General features: G+C 43.6%; 2 protein-coding genes across 2 annotated transcripts; one reads left to right on the top strand and one right to left on the bottom strand.

Moving 5' to 3' along the window:
- Window positions 1-5,602: 5,602 nt before the first annotated feature.
- On the top strand, window positions 5,603-14,314 carry GL218_07643 (uncharacterized protein; the record flags this gene model as incomplete). The annotated part of the gene is made up of 7 exons (XM_033584407.1): window positions 5,603-5,636; window positions 5,697-6,221; window positions 6,271-6,844; window positions 11,488-11,801; window positions 11,877-12,025; window positions 12,072-13,514; window positions 13,634-14,314. The coding sequence occupies 7 exons, from the start codon at window positions 5,603-5,605 to the stop codon at window positions 14,312-14,314; spliced, it is 3,720 nt and encodes a 1,239-aa protein (XP_033432538.1).
- A 796-nt stretch (window positions 14,315-15,110) lies between these two features.
- On the bottom strand, window positions 15,111-16,896 carry GL218_07644 (uncharacterized protein; the record flags this gene model as incomplete). The annotated part of the gene is made up of 6 exons (XM_033584408.1): window positions 15,111-15,227; window positions 15,304-15,465; window positions 15,509-15,805; window positions 15,887-16,056; window positions 16,150-16,263; window positions 16,350-16,896. 6 exons carry the CDS (start codon window positions 16,894-16,896, stop codon window positions 15,111-15,113), a joined length of 1,407 nt encoding a protein of 468 aa, XP_033432545.1.
- Between the last annotated feature and the right edge of the window lie 758 nt (window positions 16,897-17,654).

Genomic DNA, 17,654 nt, shown 5'->3' on the forward strand with positions numbered 1-17,654 from the left:
ACAATATAGATAGTTTAGCAATATCGACTCTAATTCTACGTAAAATATTACTTTTATTCATTTAATATACGTGCTTCACCTTCTATTTATGCGATAATACAATCATGATTTGCGAAAAGGAATATAAAGTAGTTGTCACGGCCTGTGCTGTAAGTAAAGAGCAATCTTATAAGGTATCTTGTACAACTATATGTACTCATTGTTAGCTACTAGCCGTTCAAAGAAAACGAAACAAATCCAACGCAAGACCTCAAGCTCAAACTACCATCTCGAATTGAGCGTGAGGGGCGTATTCCCATTAAAATTATCAAGTACCCTATTGACTTCAGAAATGTGATCACAGATATGGACTTCATTCCAGAGCTTTGGAGCGGTAAAAAGAAGGTCTATGAACCAGGCTCTAGACAGGGCCAAAGGATATACATTGATGCAATGCTTCATCTAGGAATGAATTTTGCCGACTTTTGGCAGATTGAAAAAAGAGCACGACGTGACGGCTATGATTGGGTTGGTGACGACGGAGTACCGTTACCCAAGTATAATGGTGGAAAGGGGGGAAGATGGGAAGGTATACCCAAAGTTCTAACACCCGTCTTCGATGTCGACCGTATTGCAAGACGATTGCACAAAGATCTTCCAGTGAGTGGCTTCCGTATTAACGAAAAGAAATTACTAAGGCTAGGGCGCTAGAATATACCAACAGAGACTTCTACAGATGCTGGCCTGCTGTATTGTGAATTTATATACTTCACTTCGCTCGCTACACTGTACGAAGCGGGTGAGACCCCTCGGGCATTGTTCTTGCACCATGCAGGGTTGAAAACTACAGAGGATGATATTGAAGATGGGGTTCAAGTTGCGATTTCAGTCATCTGTTCAATGATAGATCAACTAGAGGCTTCACAGGGAGTTGTCCTGCATTACAACAAACACACCATGAGCGAAGTACCGGAGCCTCTAAGCCTCTCCAGGGTCCTTGGCACATTCATATTGTAAAAGTTCGGGGTTTTGCCAAAGACAGAAGTAAACGAGTTGGGAATACTATGAAATTAGATGTTGAATTGAATCAGCTACCTGAGGCATACTATAAGTTCTCATCGATTTATGGAGTTACACAAATGCATATTATTACACAAGTACTTGTGACTGTTAGGGTATAAGTGCGTAAAGGGGCCTACAGGGGTCTATCTACTGTATAAGGGCGCGTAGCGCCCTCGAAAGGGAGTAGAATCTAGGCATTACTAGATCAATATACTATACCTTCTGGTCTACCTAGCCTAGACACTCACTCTATGTCAGCTGCTCTATGTATGACATGAATCACCTGGGTATAAACCCCCTGACAGTGACAAACCTATACTTATGTGCGTTCAAGTATAGTTCAGCGTAAGTTTTAATATTTGGTTAACAGTAATAGTACGAGTTAAGGTGGTAAATAAGTAATTCTTAAGTATTCGTTAGAAAGGTTTGGAGACCTTTCTCGTAGTATATGTTAGATACTAGGTTTAAATTGATAGTTATAGAATAACTACCTAGATAGGTATATAAGGAGATCCTCATGTCCTATATTCATTCCTTTCCGTTAGGTTCCCATTGTTGCTCTATCTTACTCTGTGAATCTAATAAAGCAACACAAGAGCCCCCTTTTACGTACTCATCCGAGGTTATTCCGTGATAGGTTGAATCGATGATCCACCTCTAGTTCCCTACCTTCTCCAAGGCCCTAGGGCCTTGGGTTGTAACAGTGTTTAGACAGGCGGCAACATCATCATAGGTATTCTGAAGGTTTAAATGTGCTATTCTTTATTGCACCACATATTCCCATGGAAATACGCCCCAGAACTACAATACCTGAGTCTAAATTAAGTAACCCGGCTTATTATTGAGCTTTACTTTTTTCTTACATCTTCATTCCGCTATATGCTGCTGGGGTCATTTCCCCATCGATCATACCACAAAGATACACTAGAGATCAGCAGCTGGAGTTGTGTAACTTCTTCTCAATTCAACATTGGACAACAAGTGTAAATATGAATCACAACACCCAGCATAAGGCTGTTCTTGGATGGGGCTAACTGCAACTATTAGGTAGCATTAGGCCGCAACTCATACGCCCGTCACTAAGCTTACAATATTTTGTAGTTGGTTGGCTACCGTATATCGACACATACTTACGTAGGTTGTCTTACCTGGAGGCTGGAAAGCAGAGCCTCAACCTTATCTTCTGATAGTCACGTCCGCCTACAGCCACTCGGACAATATCGGTACCATCGTACGTGCACTTTACCTTTGACGCATAGAAACGAAATGAAACCGGCATCCTTCATCATGGAGATGGATCATGAGGGATGGTAAGCACGCATATAGTTATATGATTTTAGCAGAACTGAGTGTGAGAAATCTCTATAGCTCGAGCAGAGTCCATCATATGAGGTTTTGATGGGGCACAAATGGGGCACAAATAGCGCCCTGTTCCCGCCTATTTTCAGACTTGGTACAGAATTATACAGCACATCTCTAGTCCGTTACTGTTTTACTTGCTTAACTCCATCAACCTGACTCTGAAAATGTCCGGGAGCCCGCTTCAGATCAAGGACCCCGAAGTCCTTAACCTGCTCCGCCTCGACCGCGACTTTGACATGCGGACTGTAATGGATCGTTCTGGATATCCTCCAATTCAATACAAGCCTCAAACCTGGCGTGCACAATCACACCTCGCCTTCCCACCCTGCCCCAATGACAACCATCAGCAGCCTGAGATGGCGAGAACTCTCGTCCGTGGTGGCAAGATCTATCTTGCTGGCACTGGCGCAGGCGCAGGCACACGAGGTTGATAACCCTATTCAGGTGTGTCTATACTGCCATATAGTCTCTCTGATACATATGCTGACGTCACAGATTGAACACTGGAGCTGAAAGATGAAGTTGTTTTGGTTATATTGAATTCTTTAGTTTCTGTGATGGACATAGCGGAATGCGTTCAGCAGATTGTATTGTTTCGCCTACAATGTCGCCGAGTTAAGCCTAACTCCATGGGGATATGACTTTGTTTTAATCACTAGGGATGAAGACTACCTATGTTGGGACTTATAGGAATTATCTATCCGATTTGTCACTCGTTCTGCTATGCATAGCTGATATAGCGATCTAATTCTATCTACATTTACTCCTATCTATAAATTGATACTACTAACTGCGCGATTCCCAGTAGGACTTGAAGAATACCTAAGATAACCGTAGCCACACCTATTCCTATAGCAGCCTTCAGGGTAAGAAGCCTTTCGGGATTTCTTCGATCGTTCCATACTTCAAAGAAGTCGTTCGGTTCTTGACCAGAAATATAGTCCGCCAGCTCGGTGAGTCGCGGCCCTAAATGAGGAAAGCTGTCTTGTACATTGTAGACGTTACGCTCATGAAGGAGTTCAAAAATTCCAGTAGAATTATCTAAATCTTTATTTCCGCAGAGTACGCCAAGTAAGGGGTCCAAGGACCCATTCCACTTCGCACTTTCGAGTTCCCGTTCACGAAATAGCTTGCGAGCATGGGAATGTTGTCCGAATAGTAAACGATAACTTAGTAAGACTTCGGCCAAATATGATTTCCCAACAGATTTGATGTTGAATTGGCAGTTCTTTCGACAGATGTGACTCTTGAATAGGCTATATATGACGTGAGATTGTTAGCGCGATTCTATTCAAAATTTATGGTGTCAACGATCTTACCGGTCGATCAAAGTCTCACTATCCTCACTCAGGCATATTTTAGCACAGAGTGAAGGCAGACGAAATAGTTTCAACCCTTTCTCTTTACTATACCGATTGAATTCGCAATGCTTCGAGAGATCATCAACCCAAATAATTGTAACGCCACCTAATCGAGATAGGGAGTAAAGATTCAAATGAGTAACAAGAAGATTCGGTAAGTCTTGCGGTAACCTTGTAATCTTTTGACAAGTTATTGGGATAAGTTCATGGCTACCGAGCATGGCTCCGATGGGCCTCCGTGACGAGTCCTCGATAGGTATAATAGACTTCTTTTCTTGACTTCGCCCTGACTGAATTTCCGCAATCTCGAAGTCAGCATCAGCCGTTGTGAATACTGGTGTGTATAGTAAAGTAGACCAGCCGATAACAGCAAATACAAAATGTCGCATCGTATTTTTATAGGTTTTAACATCCAGCTCAGGAGTTTTGAAATCATCGAACAGTTGTTCTACAATATCGTCAATCGTCGTCTGGGCGGTTGAAGATTTGATTAAGCTGAGGATCATATCGGATATTTCAAACTGTCGTTCTATAATGTAAGGTTGATCGGCCCGAGCTGTCCAGATGACGTTAAACAGTTCGGATGTAGCCATTTCGTAATCCCTCATCCGGGCTTCCGTTATATCTAGAAACATTTTTACATCATTATAAAGCCTGCCTTTCCCGAGACATTTTCCAATAAACGATACTCTTATTTTATTAGAGGTCATGCAGTCGAATCCATTAGGAATATTTTCTGTACGCTGTTTAATTCTAGGAAGGGTGTTGTATCCCATACTGGCTATTATTCGTGGATAACTAAGTTGCTGATGCCGGGTGAAACCATGCAATACACAGAGTTCAGATGATTTCGGATATGGGCTTCAAATTAAGAACTAGTCTAAAATGATTATTATTCTGTAGCATGCAACCTTTATAGTGTGTGGTTACACAAAAAGCAGGCTGTTGGACTGGCTGAAGCTGACCGGTAAAATTCATAAATGCACCTAATCATGCGCATGCCGATTGATACATATGGAGAAGCAGGCTTTGGAGTAGGTTGCATAAAGTATAACCGATAGTCTTAAGAAAAGATTGATGAGGCTCTTTATCTCCCTCCCCAAGAGATCATTCCTTATTTTTGCCAATCCAAACGAATTCTCTACAAACTACCCCCTTTTCAAGGACATTCCTACAATGACACCATGCAACTCCCTACTATCCTCTCTAGTACTACCAATAGTATGGCCGAGTAGTGAGTCCACCATTGATACCTTAGGATATAGATCAAGGAGCTACAGATGCTAATACATTATATGCGCATTAGTGATGAAATTTATATAGAGTCTTGGAATGAGGCAATAAAGGAGTGCGAAAAGAACCTAGAGCGACGTGACTACGAGCGTGCCTTGGAGGTCAATTCTCTCGAAGACTTCCGAGATGAGTTACGAAGGCTGCGAAACGAGCACCCCAATGGACCTTCAAAGATTGCAATTACTCTACTACTTCCTACATTAGATCATTACGAAACATTTGCCCGAATTTTCGTAGACATGATGGACCATCCTGTTGACACATCCATGATGTGGGGACTGTTGTCCTTAGTCTTCAAGGCAAGAAAAATACATAAGTAACTAAGATTATCTGGGAGTGTGATACTGATGTCTACCGAGTAGCTTGCTCTAGAAAGCACAGGAGAAACAAATCCACTCAATAATATTACGAGATGGTTAGAAAATATTGGTCGCAAACTGCAGGATTCTAACGACTGTTACCAGAGAATCACAGATTCTGAAAAGGTTAGGAATGATATAATAGAGCTAAATAGGGAGATTGTAATCCTTTGGATTAATATCATCATGACATTTCGAAATAAGGGTCAGGGGCACGAAAGTACGTCATATTTCGCGAGCGTTTCCTTCAACAAGGTAAGCTAACCGGCTGACCCGACAGGTTTTCTCAACAAAAGCGCAATTGATGATCTGACAGACATTTATAATGCGGCCTACCAAAACATCACCGAAGCTGTAAGGCGTATTAAAAAAGTAGCAAAACTAGCAGAGAGACAAGCGTCCCAAATGCTCCTACAGAGCATACTTTCGTTGAAGACTCAACCACAAGAAAGTGGGTCAATACCGTGCAATACTCTCCCTATAGCGGAAAACCGACTATTTTATGGTCGTCATGATATCCTATGCCAGGTAGAAGATTATCTTAGGCCAGCAGACACAAGTACTCGCCTTTCTTCCGTGGCACTATATGGTCTTGGTGGCATCGGCAAAACACAAATTGCACTTGCCTATGCCTATCAAAGACTGGATGATCTCGACGCAGTATTCTGGATATCTGCCGAAAACACATATACCATCCAACAAGACTTTAGTCGCATTGCCATCGACGCTCTTAAACTTCCGAGGGCCGTACCCCAAGCAAACCAGCAAAATATGATACTGGTACTAGACTGGTTACAGAACACATGTAAGAGATAAAACTTATCGCCTGTTAACCTATTTTAACTATGCGATAGCTGCTAAATGGCTTCTCATATTCGATAATGTCGACGACCATAGCGTCCTCGAGAATTGCTGGCCTGCTTCCAAACATGGTGCCGTTCTAGTGACTACCAGAGATGTTCTTGTTGCTTCTCTTCCTATTGACACTGGGCTTGAAGTGAACGAATTTAGTTATGAAGAAGGTTCTGAGTTTTTACTTCACATGGCACTCGGCAGGCAACGTGTTGATGGGGAGCTAGAAGCAGCACGACTTGTCGCGGAGGTATTAGGTGGCTTGCCACTTGCTCTCAACCAAATGGCTGCTTTTATAAACGCAAGGAGCTTGTCAATCTCTGAATTCTATCTCGCGTACATCAAGTATGACTATCGCTTACATACACAGAAGAAGAACGGCTATAAGTATTTGCGCTACCCACACGCCTTAGATACGGTATGGGAAATTTCCTTCGCAACTCTAGGAAATCAAGCTCGCGCTTGTCTTGGCATTTTGAGTTTCCTCGCTGCCGACGATGTTCCCGCAGATATTTTCAAGGCTGCACAACCCGATAGATTGCCGGAAATATTGTCCTTTTGCACAGATGATTTATGGTATGGAGTGCTTGTTTTAAACGGCTTTATACGTGTTAATAAAATACAGCCTAGGCGACGCCATTGAAGAGCTAACTCGCCACTCTCTAGTTAGAAGGAATATCCAGCAAAGAAGCTTCCGAGTCCATCGATTAGTACAAGCAGGATACCGGGCTAAATTAGAAAACCCCCAAAAAGAGTTTGAGGTAGCCGTAAAGTTATTGCTTGAAAAGATTCCGTCTCAACGATCAAGTAGATTTGACAATGACGAATGGATCTTGTATGAGAAGTACATTCCCCAAGTTCTGTCACTTGTAAAAAACTACAATGACTCTCAAACTAAACCAAAACCTCTAAAACCAAACGAGGATTTTGTAAGACTTCTTACTAACTCGTCTTAGTAAGTTAACCGCATCTTGATAATAAGTAATAAAATAGACTAACTGTCTAATAGTGCGATACACGACAACGATACGGTTAACGTCATTCCGGAGTTACTTAATACTGCTGATTCGGCATTTCACAAATGTTCAGAGGTAAACCAGGACAGGCTACTTTGGGCACTGTTACAATATTTGAAATGCCTACGTCATTTCTGTACTTCCGAATTCATAAAATCGGAATTTGAAATGGCTGAAAGTCTTCGTATTCGCTTGGAGTTGCTTCCCCCAAATGACCTGCTCGTATCTCTTGCGTATAGTGGCCTTGGAATGGCCACCGGTGCTCAAGGACGTTATGAAGAAGGTTTAGAGTGGCTATTAAAAGCCGGAAAGATTTACGAAGGCCCAGACGAGGAGAACCCCTCGAGAAAGCTAGTATGGTGCTATAATATTTCGCGTAACTACTATTGCATGGGCAGATACGAGGAAGCCGAAAATATTCTAAGTCATGCGTTGAAAGTTGCAAATCGACTACAGAGTTGGTATATACAAGTTTAGTATGTTATCTCGCCTAAAACGAAGCAACTTCCTTACTTACACAATTCTGTCTAGTGCCCATCTTGCTTTTACTTCGCTTCAAATCAGAATGGATAACCTTGACGAAGCAAACAAACATGCCGAGACAGCTAAGCACTTGCTAGAAACATCTGGGACTGCTGCCCGCTTCAGCTGGCTCAGTTCTTATTGTGCATATCGTGTAGGCCAGGTGGCAATGAAACAAGGTCGTCTCGATGAAGCCATGTAAGAAAATCGAAAAGAAATTATTTAGGGGATACCATATATTAACGAAGTTTAAAGAGAGGAAACAGCAAAGGCGACAGCTATCGGGAAACTTGTGAATGTACCAACGGGTATCCTCGCTCGGTGCGTGCACATCCACTCAAAAGCATTAGGAATGGACCCTGCAAGACAAGAGGAATCGGAAATACAACGAATAGAAGCTAGGCGACTGCGAGCATCATTGCCAGATGGTGGAGGTGACCTAGATGATGAAACTGATGAGGCCTTTGAGAAACTCGTTAAGATGGATCATCGATAGCGGGCCCCTGATGATAGAAACAAGACCATAAGACTCATTACTTGTTATAAGAAAAGGTATTTCAAGTTGCGGTATATTATCACACTCATTTACCTCCTTTTCTAAATATGACGATATTGGACCGTTATAAAGGGGAAACATTTTCTTATGTTAACCGCAAATTACATCACGTTTTGTATCCTAACTATCCTTAAATAAATTATTTAGACTTACATGTCTTATTTGAACTACCTAGTAACTGGGTACCTAGGTACTTTTAAGGCTGACATGACCCGCCCCCTTTTCTATCTCCCTATCCCTTTGGAAGCTATTATTCACTACATTATCAGCATCTCATAGTAGGATCAATCCACCTTAGGCTTTATCAAGAATACTATACGTAGTCTGACTTATTGTAGGAGGACTAAGTTATCACTATTGACTTACCTCCATTAACCCAGAAACCGCGTCGTGGTGACTGAATGAAGAGCAGTTAGTCGTGATTTTATCTCATCGCTTTCTCGCTCTAGATCTAGAGTTGATAAATTCTGTTTCGCAGGATTTTTCGACCTAAATAGCCTTCCTATGAGGTAGATATACATAATCATATCGTAATAATGAATAGGTATCTAAAATATACAGATAGCCAGGTGAAAACACTACATAATATGGGAACCCTCATGTGCAGATAAACCAAAAGGGCAAAAATTGCTATTATGATGTACATGTTAACATCTCTCAAGCTCATATGCTAGCTTGATACAAAATACCATTGTAAAGAATGCCCAGGTACCTAAGGTAGGTACAAATAAAAATACCCACTTGACAAACAGCGTGCCTGAATGGCCTCACCACTGTAGTGACGGTTGCCATGAACACTCCGTCGCCACATGCCCCAGACAACAGGCAACTGGCAACGGGCGACAGGCAACAGCCGTAATTTCCACCCCTCCTTGTGCAGCGCCTTTTATATCTAAATTTCCAACCGAACAATCACTTGAGGAGTTGGTCCAACGGTCAGGGGCCAACAGTCAGTTTGAATGGACCACCATACATACTTGAACGAATTCGGGGTTCGAATCCCTGTGGGCGAAGTTTCTGACGGTTTTCAGTTGTTTTCACACCTTCTCTGCGAGATGATTTGGAGTATAAGGTACGGCTCCGTTATCGCTTCCGTTGAACTCAATCTGAAAATCCGAAGAACCTCCTCCCAAGAGGCGGGTTGGATGACCAAAATTTTTTTGACTTTTCTTTTTTCGCAGTTCATATGACATGTTTCTGAATGCCAGATACTTAGCAGCATGCACTTTTTCCTCCTTTAACATATTTTACTAACAAACATTTACGTAAATTTAATACTTACGAGCATGCCAAAATATCCACCGTCCAGCTACCATAGTGGGCATATCCAATATGTTATTCTTGACCAGCAGTCTGATGCAATACTTCTTAAATGGTATATAATCACCTATATCCGTATCAATCCCTGAACGATATCAAACATATATATTCATATGGCCCATAGTTGTGTAACTAGGATAATTAGTGCATGGTATATAAAGAATCGCACCAAAAAAAATTACTTAGTCTATGAAAAGTCGATAAGTCGCCTGTGATGGTGCTATTCCCTATGTCTTCAACGTTTCTCTAATATATATATATGGAAGGATCACTATAGACCTACTTCAAGTCAAGTTCTTTATGATGGAAGACCTTATAGTTTTTCTTTCTTCCTATTGGACCACCCTAACTATTGTACGTCTGAGTGTTAGGTAAGCGTAAGGACGCGAGGAAGACATGAGAAAACAACTCAGTTGTTGGGAGGCACTTAACTATAAGCCTATCTGGGTTCAAGTTACGGATAAAGTTAAAAGCTTTCGTACCGAATATTCTGAAAAGTAGTCCAAGGATCGAATACTAATATCATCATATCACGATAACTCCAATAATTAGTAACATGTGCAAACAACATGTCTCTATATCAAACCCAGGTATCCCCCTAAGGCCATGAATAATGCCAAAGCAGTCATAAAAGATCAAAGCAATGAAAGAGCAAAATTTTGTAGATTTTTTTTTCCAAAATAATACGTTGGAAAATTAATTTTATAATGCTGGATAACTGAGTTCGATATCTATGTGGCTAGGACCAAGAACAAAATGTGGGCTGCGTCGTCTATTTGCAATTGTCAACGCTTTTACATTAATTATATCGTAAAGAAAGAATTAATGCCCTACTCAACATTAGTAATAAAAAGGCTTAAAACAATTATAATTCCAATTATAACTTATTCCTTAAGTGTACAATGTAATAATACCTACTCGCTGTTATGAGTATTATAATACATACAAGTTTCTACGGTCGGTGACCCCCCGCCAAGTCCACCTCCGCTAACATTCGGTGTAATAGGGGTAGTTGATGCACCGAACCGAGTTCTCTAATTTTGCTTTACGAGGAAGGTGATTATAGATAGTTGGGTTACTACGAGGTACGCACTTAAGATAGCCTTCTCGTATGAAAAGCCTATAATAAGTTACGATTCAACTTTGACCCTTATTTATTCTGAGGTATATCTGTGTATTTTTGACTTTTAAGTAGTTATGTACAGTGCGTTTTTACACTGTCCTGATAAATAATGATCATATTTAAGGCACTTAGGTTAGGAGGTACCTTAGGTACTTTATAAAGTCAAACTGAAGCGGAAGAGCAAGCTCCTTTTATCAACAACGAATGTTCTTAGAATCTCTGAACATATAATACCAAAAATTGCCACCTACTCAAATCAGTGCGGTGTAACCTTTCCGGTTTGCAATTGCACCCAACCAATAGTGACACGGTGCCCCCCCTATGGATCCTACTTATCCTACTTAAAGCTAAAGTGCCGATGTAACCCCTGAAAAAGAAATCTAGCCAAATGCGATTCAGCCGAATTCTCCTAATTGCCAAGATTGCGAACCAAGACTTTCAAATCCAAGTTCTAGACGGTCGGTTTACACAATCGTAGACGGGGTCTGCCTATGCGAGGCGAGGCAAGGTCGTTATGAATATCTAGCTGGAACTGATGAATTTGCATTCGAGTTCCGATGGATGCATCTTCACCCCAGACTGATTCAAGGTAAGAAAAGACGAAAATAATAAAAATAAAAAATAAACCAGAAATTTAGCCTTGCGCTCGCTAACACGTGCATGAATTTGTTTGGAGATTAAGGTCTAAGACTTGGTACCAATGGCTCTTGCATCCGCGTCGTCATATAGAATCGACGCGTGAATTAGACCCTGCGAGCGAAGCTCCGGCGGCGGGTAATTCTCGATTCGCTATGATGCCGTTTCTCAAGAGCCTCCCGCGGCGGCGACGATTCCTCATCGTCATACCCTTGGTCGCGTTACTAGTCTGGGCCTTACTCCCTACTACCAGGTTGAATTCTCCGAATACATTCTTGCGCACTTTCAGGGGCTCATTGGGGAAATCTAGCGATGACATTTTACGATACGTAGACCCCCTCATCGGCACCGTCAACGGAGGTAGGTACCTACCTGTGTACATACATCACTTGGAATATGTCGTTGAAGAGCTTGCAACTAAGTTCACTCTTTTAGGTCATGTCTTCCCTGGCGCAACCCTGCCGTATGGCATGGCAAAGGCCGTAGCGGACTCGAGTGATCGCGGAGAAATCGCCGCAGGATTTGTCTCGGACGACTCCGACATCCAAGGCTTCTCTCACTTGCACGATTCAGGTACTGGAGGGGTGAGTTGATGAATACTATTTCTCGAATGAATCTAACTTGCAATAGAGCCCTTCATTGGGAAATTTCCCTCTATTCGTGCATCCAGGATGTCCCGAGGATGACTTCGCTCAGTGTAAATATACATATATTGGTAGAGGCGTCCCGAGGATCGATGGGTCCGCTACGGCACGCCCGGGGTACTTCGCTATTGGCCTCAATAACTCGGTCCACGCGGAGATGACGGCGACCCAACACGCCACGCTCTACAGATTTAGCCTCCCCAAAACTCCAGAGGTAGTGTCACATAAGGTCATGGTACCTACCAATCCTCTAGTTCTGCTGGATTTAATGGATCTTGGTAACTCCCGAACCGGAGGTGACATCCAAGTAAATCCAGAAACGGGAAGAATAACAGGAAATGGGTCGTTTAGCCCGTCGTTTGGCAGCGGAGCGTACACCGCACATGTCTGTGCGGATTTCCGAGGCGCCGATATCCGCAAGACGGGCATTTTCCTACAAACTAACGTGACCGATGAAGTTCAAGCTATGGGTCATTTGGGAAGTAATTTTTACATCCCTTCCGGCTCGGCAGGTGCTTGGATACATTTCGCGCACTCGGACCAGATCATGGCCCGGGTGGGACTGTCATTTATATCCGTGGAACAAGCCTGCCACAACGCAGAGGTCGAAATTCCAGACTTCGGCTTTGAGGACGTGGTGAAGGCTGCTGAGAATGCCTGGAAGGAAAAGTTATCCGTGATCAAACCTGATTCCTCGGGTATGAGCCACGAATTTCTTACTACATTTTGGTCGGGGCTCTACCGCGCACTGATCTCGCCTCAAGATTACACGGGCGAAAACCAGCTCTGGAAATCTGACGAGCCGTATTATGACTCTTTTTATTGCATATGGGATTCATTTCGCGCACAACACCCACTCCTTACCATAATTGACCCCACGATCCAAACGAAAATGGTGAGATCGCTGATTGACACGTATAAGCACGAAGGAAAGCTGCCAGATTGTCGCATGAGTTTTAGCAAAGGTTATACACAGGGAGGCTCAAACGCCGACGTGGTTCTCGCAGATGCCTTTATTAAAAACCTCACACAAGGTATCGACTGGAATCTTGGCTACGAGGCCGTCGTCTCCGATGCGGAGGTGGAGCCGAAAGACTGGTCTACAACTGGTCGCGGCAGTCTCGTGAGCTGGCACACGCTGGGCTACGTACCATACGATGACCACGACAAAAATGGGACGGGGCCCATGAGTCGAGGCATTTCACGAACGGTTGAATACGCGTATGACGACTTCGTGATCGCGTTAATGGCACGGGGGCTCGGCCATAAGAACGACGAGACCAAATATCTGCAGCGCAGTCGGAACTGGAAGAATCTATTCAACCCGGAGCAGGAGGACCGGCATCGTGACGAAGCCGGGAATGTGCAAATGTCGCCATTTAAGGGTTTTTTACAACCACGGTTCCGGAATGGTACCTGGCGATATCAAGTTAGTATCCAAGATTTCTTCTCCTGATATTCATCTTTAAGTGAAATTCCGAATCACTACTTCCGACCGTTTTATATCTACTTAAAATAGGACATTGCTGACTCCAACCCGCGTATTAGAACACGCGACTTTGCAGTCCCATATATCAACAGCATAGTTGTTATTTTGACACGCAGTACGAAACATACGAAGGGAGCCCGTGGCTGTACACATTTTACGTACCACAAGACATGGCCGCGCTTATAGAGGCGTTAGGAGGGCATGAGACTTTCATCGATCGACTCGATTATTTCCACTCGTCGGGTATCAATTACATGGGAAACGAGCCCAACTTTCTAACGACGTTTCAATTCCATTACGGCGGACGGCCCGGTCGCAGCAATTACTGGCTGCACCAGTACATCCCAGGGCAGTTCAACAATAGCATCAACGGGATCCCCGGGAACGACGACTGTGCCATGGGAGCCTTTACGGCGTTCGCGTTCATGGGATTCTATCCAGTAGCTGGCCAGAACGTGTATCTGCTTACAGCACCCATGTTCCGGCAGGTCAGTATCCAAACACCATCGGGGAAACCGGCGATACTGCGAAACGTCGGCGGATTCGACGCTCCGCAATATCGCAATATCTACATTCAAAGTGCTAGGTTAGACGGGAAGCCATATACCCGAAATTGGATCACGCATGATTTCTTCGTGAATGGAGGCACGCTGGAGTTCGTATTGGGATCCACAGAGAGCGATTGGGGAACGAAAGAAGAGGATCTGCCGCCTAGTTTATCGACGGGGATGTTGGACTGATTTAATAGATAAAAGTCGATTGATGATTACTATCGAGATTGAGGAATTTGGATGGAAAAGATTTTAATCAGAAGGGATACAATTCCAGGTTGTAAGACATATAAGTACCTGAAGGGTATGGTTGCCCGCAGTACTTGAACTGCCAGGGAAAAATGCAAGTTTCTGTCACTTGCGCGAGGGTATTTGATATATACTAGTCGCCGAGACAGCAATGCGAAAATGATTGAAATCCTATACAGATAGGAGACGAAAAAAAAAAGGAACTCTCAGTCGGGGAATTGAACCCCGGTCACAGGCGTGACAAGCCCGTATCCTAACCACTAGACGAACTGAGACCTGACCGTGAATGGCATCGGATTCACGTGGTTGATGTTTCTCAGGTATGACGCGACTTAAGTAGGTAGACTGTGTTTCGAGGTAGGGCACTTGCTGGTTGTTAGGGAACCGAAGTCTTGGGATACTTTGCGTGGAGGGCAGGTTTTAAATATGTACGCTTAGGAAATTGCAACTACCCGACCAAGTAACTTTAGCCCAGCAGTTTCTACAGGTAGCTCCTTATCACAAGTAGATACCTACCTCTATCCTACTGGTACCCGAAATGCGACGGGAGCCCACAGCATCCTTTAGCTACATGGCAAACGATACCCACACCTAGTCAAGTTGGTGGTGATTCTAACACCCACGTATCGTAGAGAAAATACGATGTAAGACGCGAAAAAATATAAGATAAATACTATTAATACCTCATCACTTACATCTAGGACAGCGCCCCCCCATATTTAAAGCAATTCAAAAACTATTCTTCTTCATCATCTCCCTCGTCATCTTCCTGCTCTTCCGTCCCGCCGTCGGCCTCATCGGAATCGCTCTCGGCGTTGGGATCCGGCCTAACGACGCTATTGAGAAACGTAACCTACATTGGTATCTCAGTTAGTCCCGTATAATCCCGTATAAACTTGGAAGTCAAAGGAAATAAGGATACGACTCACAAATTCGACCATGGCGGAAATGACACTCATAACGTTCTCCTGCGCGTCGTCGGCGAGAAGGTCCGACTCGTCGATCTGCGTGCTGATAGTGTAGTTCCGCAGCTTGAGAAGCTCTATGTACTTATGGTCCGGGTGGAAGCCCTGCTTTGGTGAGCATACTACCTATACTCGGAACGTCATTAGAAGTAGGGGAGTGGTACCATACCTTTGGTTTCGTCTTGAGCGCATTATCCTGATTCTTCGCCGCGAACGCTGCTATCACAGATTTTTCGTTGCCGGACTTTGCCTCGGGTAGAAATGTCTTTCGGAACGTAGGGTTCGTTAAGACTCGACTTATACGATGGGGGCGCTCGTCGACGCTCGCGCGCAATCGGGCTAACGCGTCGGCCTCTGGATGCCATACGCCTCCGCCTACTAGACACCGGCCGGGTTCGACATGCACGTAATAGCAAGCGTATGGGCCCTTTCGACCAGTCCGTGACCATGCCGCAGAGTAGTGGGGCTGTTTATACGGAATGTCCCTTGTTAGAATAGAGACCTATTCCGGGGGGAAGAGTTAGAAAAATGCAATGGGCAAACACACCTTATACGGAGTTTGATCTTTACTAAATCGGACGTCTCGGTATATCCGGAAGATGACATCTTTCACCGGCAACCACGGAATAGTCTCGTCTGCCTCGATGATCTTTTCCGTGAGAGTCTCAACGAATGATTCCCAATCTTTGAAGGACCTTCTATATTCCCCATCGTGCGCTACAAGCAGTTATACCCCGTTAGATAAGGAAAGAGTAGATGTGGGCAACAGGGATTGCAAGACGAGTCCGTGATTGTAAAGAATATACATACATTTAAGCCAACTCCGTTGGTTGTTGGCTTTGAGATCTTCTAGGAATAAGAAAGTGTTTTTATGGAGTCGGGTATCCTCATATTCGACACCATCAGTGTCTCTTAACTGGATTGCTGTAGTATTTTAATTAGAATCGAAGCTATCTATTAACATTCCGATGTGTTGAAGTAAAGCACCGAAATAGAAGATAAACTCGTACCTGGAATGAAAGTAATGCGGTTTTCGTCATCGTCATCGTCATCATCATCGTCATCGCTATCTTTATCCACTACTGGCTCTTCGTAGTCGGCCTCTTTTTCCCTCTTGGTTTTACTCTGAGCTTTTGCCGTGGCCTTTGTCCTTTCTAGATCCTGGCTCTTTTTACTAGACTTCTTTGTAGTCTCGGTCTGGGTTTTCGGGGGTCTTCCACGACCTCGCCTCTGTGCCACAGGCTGTTCCGCTTCACTTTCAGAGTTGTCCTCAGCAAACGCGGCATCTTGGTCATCATCCTCAGATATATTTTTGACATCTTCATACTGTAATTCGTCATCCGATTCTTCTACTGTAGCCTTTCCACGTCTAGAGAGTTTCCCCTTAGCGCCAGTCTTCACAATTTTACGAGGTGGTAGCTCTTCATCTGAGTTGTCATTATCCTCAAAGTATGTACTCTTCTTGCTACTGAGGCTAATGCGATGAGATCTGCGACGGGATTTGCTAGTGGCCTCTAAAGTAGAAGGCTTAGCTACGGTACCTTTCTTCGGCGGCATGGCTCAATTATATGAATTTGCTTTTGTATTCGGAATGTTCGTTGATTTCTTTAGGTCAAGATATAGATATAGACATAGATACAATGAAATTTAACGGATGAGACGGTTGGTGACGCGCCGAGAAGAATCGCGGGGTGGCAATAGGGAACACGCTATCACGTGATGACTTTATTATTCAATCTCACAACGCAATAACCCGACTGTCCGGTACCTACCTACTAGAGGTACACTTACCTACCTATCACATGCACTTTCCAGTATACAAGGTACATATTGGAAGTTACTCCCTTATGGCCTAAAAATAGAAATGTCAATCGCCGCTAATCTTAGATTCAATTATAGCCGCAATCTTCAACTACGAATGTATTTTCCGTACCTAAATAGTTCATATCGATCTAATTGGGAAATGTTAATAGGGTAGGTGCTCATTGTTTAGCTGCGATCACTATATTTCTTTACTATTTTTAGGGCGAACCTGTGCCGCTTGCACCCGGTCCACGTTCCCACGCATATATTAACTTCCCGGGGTGTTATTAATAGTCGGAACATATTGCTCCTTCTAAACATCACCTCCGTGATAAGCCCTTGTTTGACATCTTCATAATGCCTCGACCCGACAGCGGCGCATACGTTTATCATCCTTTTCCGGTCCGCGACGTCCGGTACGGTTGTTCATTGTGGCTGGTACTCAACAATGATTAGCAAATAATCGTCCCCGAACTTCCAAGGACTTCGGTTGGATGATCAGGATTAAAGCG

Source organism: Daldinia childiae, assembly GCF_008694065.1.
Source record: "Daldinia childiae strain JS-1345 chromosome Unknown Scaffold9, whole genome shotgun sequence".
Lineage (NCBI taxonomy): Eukaryota > Fungi > Ascomycota > Sordariomycetes > Xylariales > Hypoxylaceae > Daldinia > Daldinia childiae.